Source organism: Bison bison, unplaced genomic scaffold (genome assembly GCF_000754665.1).
Source record: "Bison bison bison isolate TAMUID 2011002044 unplaced genomic scaffold, Bison_UMD1.0 scf7180017864379, whole genome shotgun sequence".
Classification (NCBI taxonomy): domain Eukaryota; kingdom Metazoa; phylum Chordata; class Mammalia; order Artiodactyla; family Bovidae; genus Bison; species Bison bison.
This window is the reverse complement of record NW_011494951.1, coordinates 2,958,755-2,967,874: the sequence shown is the minus strand read 5'-3', so window position 1 is coordinate 2,967,874 and position 9,120 is coordinate 2,958,755. Positions and strand designations below refer to the sequence as shown.

General features: G+C 44.4%; 1 protein-coding gene across 1 annotated transcript in view; it reads right to left on the bottom strand.

The window, feature by feature from the left end:
- RHEB (Ras homolog enriched in brain) overlaps positions 1 to 9,120 on the bottom strand; it is a 54,245-nt gene that overhangs the window by 1,454 nt on the left and 43,671 nt on the right. The window contains exons 7-10 of the mRNA XM_010857355.1: positions 6,041 to 6,123; positions 5,363 to 5,419; positions 5,209 to 5,256; positions 4,465 to 4,546 (exon numbers count right to left, since the gene is read on the bottom strand). Of these exons, the coding sequence (XP_010855657.1) occupies positions 4,465 to 4,546; positions 5,209 to 5,256; positions 5,363 to 5,419; positions 6,041 to 6,123 (270 nt within the window). The remainder of the gene's footprint in view (positions 1 to 4,464; positions 4,547 to 5,208; positions 5,257 to 5,362; positions 5,420 to 6,040; positions 6,124 to 9,120) is intronic.

The window sequence follows — 9,120 nt, the reverse complement described above, 5'->3', positions numbered from 1 at the left end:
AAGCCGGGGGACACGCCCCCAGGGCCCCGAGTCCCAGCGCCCACCCACACTTCCCAGGTCTAGTCACCCGCCGGGATGAAGGGGTTGTGCCTCCTCCTTCCACTGGGGTCTCTGAACCTCTGCCCTGTTCTCACCCTCGCCTGACGACTGCGTTCTACACAGAAGCAGCACCCATAAGCGAACTCTACACACTTCGTCTGCCAGTGACCACGCCCTTGAGTCTGGGCTCACCCACTCTGGCTCGCGCTTTCCTAGGATGGAATAACGGAGGAAGCCCTAGGCGAGCCCCAGCCAGCCTGCGGCCCAATGCGCTTGTCTACCCGAGGCCACTGGCTTCAGCAAGCACCCCTCTTTCTGAATTATCCATTCCCCTCCTTTGCCATGACGAAGCAGGCATGTTGGTATTTATTCCATCCTAAGAAAAATGCACAGAAAAATGTGTGGCAAGATGCATGCCAAACTCTTACAAAGAGAGTACAGTGTGCCTGGAATCTGGCTTTCTAGATAAATCTTAGCACTCTTGATTACCTGTGTGGTCTGTCTCTGCCAAAGTGCACTCTCTTTCATCAGACTGCTGGAATACAGTTTGTGAAGGCCTCCACAGAAAATAAGCCAAAACTGCAAACACATCTCATAGTTCAGTAATAGTCAAAGTGCAGTATTTGCACTGACTTGATAAATTTTTTTTAAAACCACTGTGCATTTTGTTATCAACAAATCTGACTCAATTACACTGAGGACAGTTTATTTTAAAATACTGGATTTTTGGTTAGTACCAAGCTACACTTGAAAATTTATCAATAAAAAATTCAAGCAATTTACACAGACTGGTCTCTAATCGTGTGACTACTGATAAGGTGTCTCTTACTAGAGTCTCTCTCTTCCTACCCACAGACCAAGAGTAGTAAGCATCCCAGTACGGAGTACCTGTGTGGACCAGAATCACCTACACCTCTCATGTACGGAGGTCAGAGGGACTTGGTTACTCCCACCTGATGGGGAGCAGATTCGATGACAAGGTGAGACAAGGTCCCAGGAGCCATGACCGAGGGCTGAGAAGTGTCCATACAACTGTGAGGACTGCAGCTTTCCAAGGATACATGTACCATCACTGTATGTACCTAACTGGGGTGCAAGAATCTTTCTGCCTTAACGGATTACTTCACGTCTGATAAGGCGTCTGCTGATCTGATAAAGATGCTCAAGCAACCAAGGCAATGGCGAGTGGGGTCATCTGACCCTCGAGCTTGTCTGGGATGTTTGAGGCCACCATACTGCACCCTTATCTTCTTTTAGAGTTTAGGCTGATATCAGATACATCTGCTAAATTTATCAGAACTTTTAAAGAATCACAGCAGTTGGAATTTTTTCATTTTAACTTTAAGCCTTGAGCACAATTCCATCTTTCCTCCAGATACCAAAAAAGCAGTACTGTCTTCTAAATGAAACTGAAAGGTCAAAGAGTAAATCTATCCAGAACTGTATTAAGAACCTCAAGCTACACTAAAGTGTAACATAAACCAGACAGGACAGGCCTGCATCCTCAGACCAAAATGGAGTTCAGCAACAAACCCTAAGCCAACTAGGCCACTCTCAGTGACCACAACCCTAGGTCACTCTCAAAAGATAAACTAGCCTGAGGTTTACCAGGCAATTCCTCTTGATTACACGGAGGCAGGTCCATGAAGTGTCTACACTTTGAGGCTGCTGGAAAGAGTAAGAAAGGAACCGCCAGACACGTCCCGAGCAACACACACACACGACACACAGCACAGGGACCACGGGCCCCAAGGAGAGCGGAGCGGCTGCTGGCGCCTGCGTGACTGTCAAGTCGAAGAGAGTAACTGCTCCTGGATCCTGGGATTTTCTCCAAAGAGAACCAAAGCAGAGGGAAGCCAGTAAACAGACCAGAGAAAGTGTAGGGCGTTTCAGCCGCACTCCTCACCCCGGAACACGTTTCAGCTGAGATACAGCTGTCACCAAACATACGCTCCAGGTGTACAACGCAGCGACTGGACGCGAGTGCGCACTGGGAAAGGACCACTGCACCAAGTCTGGTGCACAGTCACCATTCGTTTCTTCTTGTGATGAGAACTTTTAGGATCCACTCTTTTCTTAGCCGTTTGCAAATATACTGCATAGTCACCACGCTGTATATCATATCCCCAAGACTCATTTTATAGCCTGTAGTTTATACTTTCTGACCACCTTCACATCTTTATAATGTAAACTTTCAAGCACACAGAAAAATGGGGTCAACTGTATAACAACCATTGGGCTCCGCTCCCGAGTTCACCAAATGTTAACGTCTGTGCTGTATTTGCTTGCTCTCCCTCTATCCATCTACCCATCTATTCCCTCTGAAACTAAGTTGCAGGCATTATGAAACTTGGCCCCTAAATACTCTGGTTCGCATTTGCTAAGAATAAGGATGTAGTTTCTTCCTAATCCCAACACCATCACCACTCCTAAGACAATCATTTCCAAAACATACTTGACTCTCTCCAACGGACTGGAAATGTCTTTTATACCAGCCATTTTAGACCAGATCCATTTTACACCAGGTTCACAGAGACATTTAAATACAGAACAGTCTCCATCTCTCCCTCAGGAATACTATCATCTCTGCTACACTTCGGGTCAGGCATAGGCCTTGTCTTCTCATCTATCAGAAAGCACGGTACAGAGGACTAGATTTGGGTTAAATTTAAAATTCAGTCCAAGTTTTTACACCATCTGAAGTACAGAGTGATCATAAAAGGTTATTCACCTTTTGGACCTTAAATGCCTCACTTATAAAATGAGACAGATCAACCAGATGATCTGAAGGGTACACAAGACACCCAATGTTTAGTTTAATTCAGTTAGAGACAACACAGTATCTCTCAGCTCTTATTATCTGAATTCTCACTGTGTGTGTGTGTGTGTGTGTGTTAGTTGCTCAGTTGTGTCTGACTCTGCGGACTATAGTCCGCCAGGCTCCTCTGTCCACTGAATTCTCTAGGCAAGAATACTGGAGTAGGTTGCCATTCCCTTCTCCAGGGGATCTTTCCAACCCAGGGATTGAACCTGGGTGTCCTGGATTGCAGGCAGATTCTCTACCGTCTGAGCCAGCAGGGTCTGCACTCAGAAACTAAACGACTGGAGATAAATGTCTTGCTATCTACAACCCAGGAGGCAACTGCAGAGATTTAAGTTCCCTCACCTGCTGACACGGGGACAAACAGATCTGCCTGTCAGGGGATCCCTGGGTTGACCAGGCACCCACTAGAAACAGAACTACTGTCTGTACAAATTATGGAGAACAGAAAGCTCAGTGATACTGTCCTTGAATCTCAGGATGAAACAAAGGGGATAAGCAAGAAGAAACTAATTTTGGCTGGAGGACTCATGAGGGCCAAGGAGGAGGTGGGAATTGAGTAGCGTTTCCAAGGGCAGGGGTCTTGGTGGGGAGAGGGGGCGGAGCTGGGGAAGGACAGCCCACTGTCCTTCTCCCAACCCCCAAACTGTAGTTTTCTCACAAAAATGCAAGCCAATTCATTTTACCTGAGGATCAGACAAGATAACATGTTGAAAAGACTTTAAGTATGCAGCTAATCATGTTAGAGAACCGTGAGCGCACAGGGGAGGCATCTGCAAGCGCCACGGTGTTGAGGGGAGAGGGAGGGGTTTGGTGGGCCTGCCAAGCGCAGGATGCGGTGGAAGAAGAAACTGGAAAAGTGTGATTCACACCCTGCACTCATCACCACGCTGAGCACTTTGAGGCTTGTTCGACAGACGGGCAACCCACTGACAGTTTTTAGGTGAGTGACATCATCTGATCTGCAGCGAATAGAAACACTGGTGAGAATGTGGAGGTGGGAGGCAAGCTGGGCCGCTCTGGGTCTCAAGGAAGGAAGAGGAAAAAGAGGACACGGGAAGCCTGCTGACAGAGAACTGACATCCCTCCTCACACAGGCCTGAAAAGGAGCAGCTACTTGCAGGGCTGACGCTGGTGAAGCATGCTTGCGGAATGGTTCTCACTGGTTTCTATGTTTAAAAACAACACATACATCTCATTCAGTTTTACCCAAGACAAAAAGGGGGGAGGCACAACAACAAAACTGCCAAAGTGACTTCAAATTATTCTTGTTTCTCTTCCACGCCTGGACTTAGTTCTGTACCAGCCTTTAGCATGAAACAAAAATAAGACTACGTGTTCGCAAAGCAAGTATTGCCTTTACGCTAATTAATATCTATTTATCATACAAATATTCTAGGTCCCATCATACTTAGAACACTGACTGAATTAAAATATCAACAGCCTTTTATCTTCCTAAAGCAACCCAGAGCTGGGTACTTGAGATGGTGGGAGGAGGAAGACTGAACAGGAGTGATGGAGACGGCACGGAAACGCTGACTCAGCAACACACACGCCCACGACTGAGGGGATACAGGGCAGCGTGAGTTTTCAAAACCACATACCTGGTTTTCTTTAGCAGATGATTCCAAAAACGCTGCGTTCCAAGACTCTGCTAACGCTTTCCCTTCTTCATAACTGATCACCCTAATGGAAACAGAAAATTTTAATCGAAGTACTTTGCTCTTTACCACGTAAGGTGTGTGTAACTAACTGATGAGGCAGTTGGCTCAGTCTCATCCAGAGCGCACGCCGAGTCTCTCCGCCACCCCGAGCTGGGGCAGGGCGGACACTGCCTGACGGGGCTACCCAGCTCCTGCAAATCCCCTATGGTTCGGAGAACAGGACTCCAGGACTCTGGCCTCCGAAATAGTCGACTCCTTTCTCAGCAGCTCGGCTGTAAGCCCCCCTAGACGGGCAATTCTGATAGGGCCCTCAGTGCCCCCCTGCTGCCCATGGGCTGGGTCTTCCTCCAGATGCTGAGCTCCCCAGGAACAGGGTCCTCAGCCTGGTGCTCAGAAAACTGTGTGGACTAAACCAGCACTACCACTGTCTTTTTAGTCTGCTTTGTGCAAAACGGTAAAAGCATCTGAAGATAATTTTCTACAGTGTGTGCCCTCTTTTTAAGAGGAAACATTTTCCACGATGGGTGAGATTTTTTACTGCAGTTTTGTCTCTGTTATGCAGTCATCGCCACACTTCTGAAAACAGAAATGCTACAGCTAAAAATATTCTGGCTTTAAGAACAATTAAAAACAGAACCTCAGTGACTACATCACTTTATATAGCAGTATTTAGAAGCTACATACCTTTCCATATGTAGGTCTTTCTTATTCCCAACCAACATAATAGGTATCCTGTTAACATAAGGGGAAAAAAAGCCAATTTTTTAGTCAGTGCCCGAATTGATTGTTCAGATGATACTAGTATATCTAAAAAAAGAGATAAACTATTGCTACTTACTGTACTTTCCCCACCATATCCAACAATTTACCATGGATAACTTTGATCACTTCAAAGCTATAAAACAAAAAGCATGAAATCAGACACCCATTTTAGTGGTGACATTCTAAAATGGTTGTTATTGACATTTATATTGGTAACAGTAGACTCACCCTTTTAATATAAAGTAAACTGAACACAAGGAATTCCTTTATTTTTTCCTAGCGCTCTTTTTCACGTTTATGTATCCAACACTCAGCAGCCCTTACTGAGAACATTCAAGGTGGAATAGGCCAGATACTTAAATTGGAACGTTTACAACTGGGCTGATTTAATCTCTGAATAAAACATTTGTAGAACGTTCCTTAGCAATCAGCCCATGCTCTACACTAATAAGGTACAAACACAGAAAAATAAATCAATTAAGTATTTCCCATTTTAATTAGTAGGAAAGCTCAGATCATGTTCATTTACTATTCTGGGCAGTCTGAGGTAAGACATGGTTTTTTATTCCACTGGTGCAAAAGAATATCTAATGGGATAATTTTTTCCCTTAACAACCTGTTTGCTCCACCAGACAACCACTAAAAACCATTAAAGTCTGATTGTTACTACTGCCAATTCCAGCATAATCCCTCAGAAAGATTAACGTCACCTAAGCACAGCAAATAAACTCAAGCAAGAAGAAGCAGGCCTTACCTTTTGATTGATGTAACAGAATACACAAGAATATAGCCATTAATATCTATGGAGTATGTCTGAGGAAAGATGGAATATTCATCCTGTGGAAGAAAAAATAATTACATTTGAATAAAGTCTTCACATGGGGCTTCCCTGGTGGCTCAGTGGTAAAGAGTTTGCCTGCAATGCAGGAGACCGGGGTTGGATCCCTGGGTCAGGAAGACCCCCTGGAGGAGGAAATGGCTGCCCACTCTAGTGTTCTTGCCTGGGAGGAGCCTGCCAGGCTACTGTCCATGGAGTCATGAGAGAGTCAGACACTCTAAGCAATTAAACAACAACGAAGTCTTTATACAGGGTAACAAGCAATCTGGACCATCACACGGTCAAAGAGATCAAAGCAAGCAGAAAGCAGATTATTTTAGAGATATAGCTTTTATACACCCAAGATTTAAGGCTGGTTTGGGGGCAGTAATATGCTTTAAGCCAATACTGATAAATGGCTCAGGCTAGTCTAAGACTTTCTAGGGATGGCTAACGTCTTGCAGTTTGTGAGAGACAGAAGGAATGAAAAGACTGGCTACGTGATCCTGTGTCAAGGAAAAGCACCACCACATTTCTTATGGACATTAAAACCCAGAGTCCCTTAGGCCTTGCAGAAAATTCACGTGTGCTCTAGTTTATCCATCAATGTATGTTTTCACCTATTTCCCTCACGTGAGTCACAATGGCCTGAGCCCAGTCCATGGTCATTAGTGGGCTGCTTCAGGCTGACTGAAGAAACACCAGACTCAAGTCAGCATAACTCAGACTTTTTAGGATCGAATGAGCTGTTTATTGAGCAACTTTAGGAATTAAAGGCACACCTTACACCACTGCCCATTAGGACCAGTTTTGTAAAGCTTTATGAAGAACCCTGGCGCTTTGCGTACAGAATTATTTAAAGCGCACGAAAGTGGCTAACGTGAATGCAGGATTCAAGAGCGCCACTGTCTGGTACAAACATTTCCTGCTTCAGCTGAAATACAGCTGCTACTATGCCATCCCATCCCAAGCTCTACTGTAGGAAAATCACACCAAGCCGTCCTCACATCAAGTAACTGTCTCTGTTAACTGTGCAAGTCCAGTGTGGTTATGACAATGACCCTGAATCACTACCCCATGCTAATGTGTTTTTAAAAAAAGAGAACTACCAATGCTCTGATATTAATCAGATAATAGCATTTCAACATCACAGAGCTTACTACATATGCAAAGTAAAACCATTAATTATTAGTACAGTTATGATTAAGTTTAATTCACTTTAGTGATGTTGAAAATCAAATTATTAATGGAATGACAGATCTTTCTACCCAGATTAAAACAAAATTTCAAATGCTTTTAGTAGAAAGTTCAGCGACAGTAGACTCAAAAGTTAAAAATTTCATCATTTTCAAGAGGCACAGTGTGAAAAAAGTAGTAAGAAAGTAAAATGGAGGAAAAAGACCCTCAGCTTTAACAGTGACCAAAGAAGACAAAATTCCTAGGAATAAAACCTAAGAAAATAGAAGTGTAATATATGGTCCAGCTGAAGAAAATCTTAAGATAGTCCTAAAAGATAAAAAGACTTAAATCAGCTGAAGAGTGTGCCACAGACTTCAGCAAGAATATGCAGACTCGTAAGGTTACCTATTAATTAATCCTAAATTATACACGAATGTAACATACTCCTGATGAAAAGTGTACTTCCTGAGAAAGAGTAGCAACGGCATAGCAGGTGGATGGAAACCATAGAGCTAGAGATTGAAACAGAGCAGGATTACTCATGAATGGAGCAGACTGGGAAGTCTGCAAAGCCCCAAACAGATCCAGGAAGCAGGCATATAACACTGGCATTTCAAATCCGTACGGATGAAAGGTAACCCTCAGCTAAACGTACGGCGAACAAATGCAGAGCCACCTGGGGGTAAACGACTACCCTGGATCTCTACCTCACACCTTAGCAAGGGCGTACTCCAGAGGAGTCAAAGGCTTGCAGATGAAAACTGACTGTGCACACGGTGGACGGGAGAATTAAAAACAAACAAACAACGGTCTTGGCTCAAAAGGGCTTAATCAACTCAACTATATGAAAATGAAGAAGTTCTTCACGGCTCAAAGTCTTTCAAACAAAAGGAAGACTGAAAACAAAACCTCAAAGTGCAGCTCATATACTAAATGCTAATTTTCTTCACATATTAAGGGATTTTTATAATCAGCAAGCAAAGACCATCCTGCCAAAAGACAAGGGTGAGGGATGTGAACAGACAAGATAATTTACAAAACGGAAATAAAAATGTCCTCAAACACAGGAAAATAAGATCAAATTCCTTAATAAGAAAGACAATTAAAATGACACTGGGATACTATTTTTCACCCAGCAGACTGGGAAATATAAAAAAAATTGGTTACACATCGTGATGGTGAGGCTCCAGGGAAACAGGCAGTCCAGCTGCCTGCTGCCAAGCAGGTGACCCTGTGGGTCCAGGAGCCCCCGACCCAGGAAGTCTTCTATACGTGCCAGACATAACCAGCTTTCTAAAGCAATACAAGGTACTGACTGCAGCACTGCTGGCGGCCGGACTGGAAACAACCTAAGGGCTAACCACCAGTCACGTGGTGACGCATCCTGGGCTTCTGAGGCAGCTCGGTGGCAAAAACCCTGCCTGCCAGTGCAGATGTGGATTCAGTCCCTGGGTCAGGAAGATCCCCTGGGGAAGGAAATGACAACCCACCCCAGCATTCTTCGCCTGGGAAATCCCACGGGCAGGGAGTCTGGTGGGCTACAGGCCACGGGTCGCAGAGTTGGACATGACTTACTGACTAAACAACAAAGGATATATCCAAACAATGGGCTAGTATGCAGTCCTGGCGGGGCAGGCAGGGCGGGCTGTCTGTACATATTCAAAATAGTCTCCAAGATGGAGACACAGAAACATATTACTTTTTGTGTAGAAAATAAAAGAAAAAACTTGAAATATATTTGCATGTTCATGTATAAAAGAGCTTGGAAGCATTTACTAAAAACTTGCAATGGGTTACTGCTGGCAGAGGAAAGCTAAGACAGCTACAGTAGAAAGATT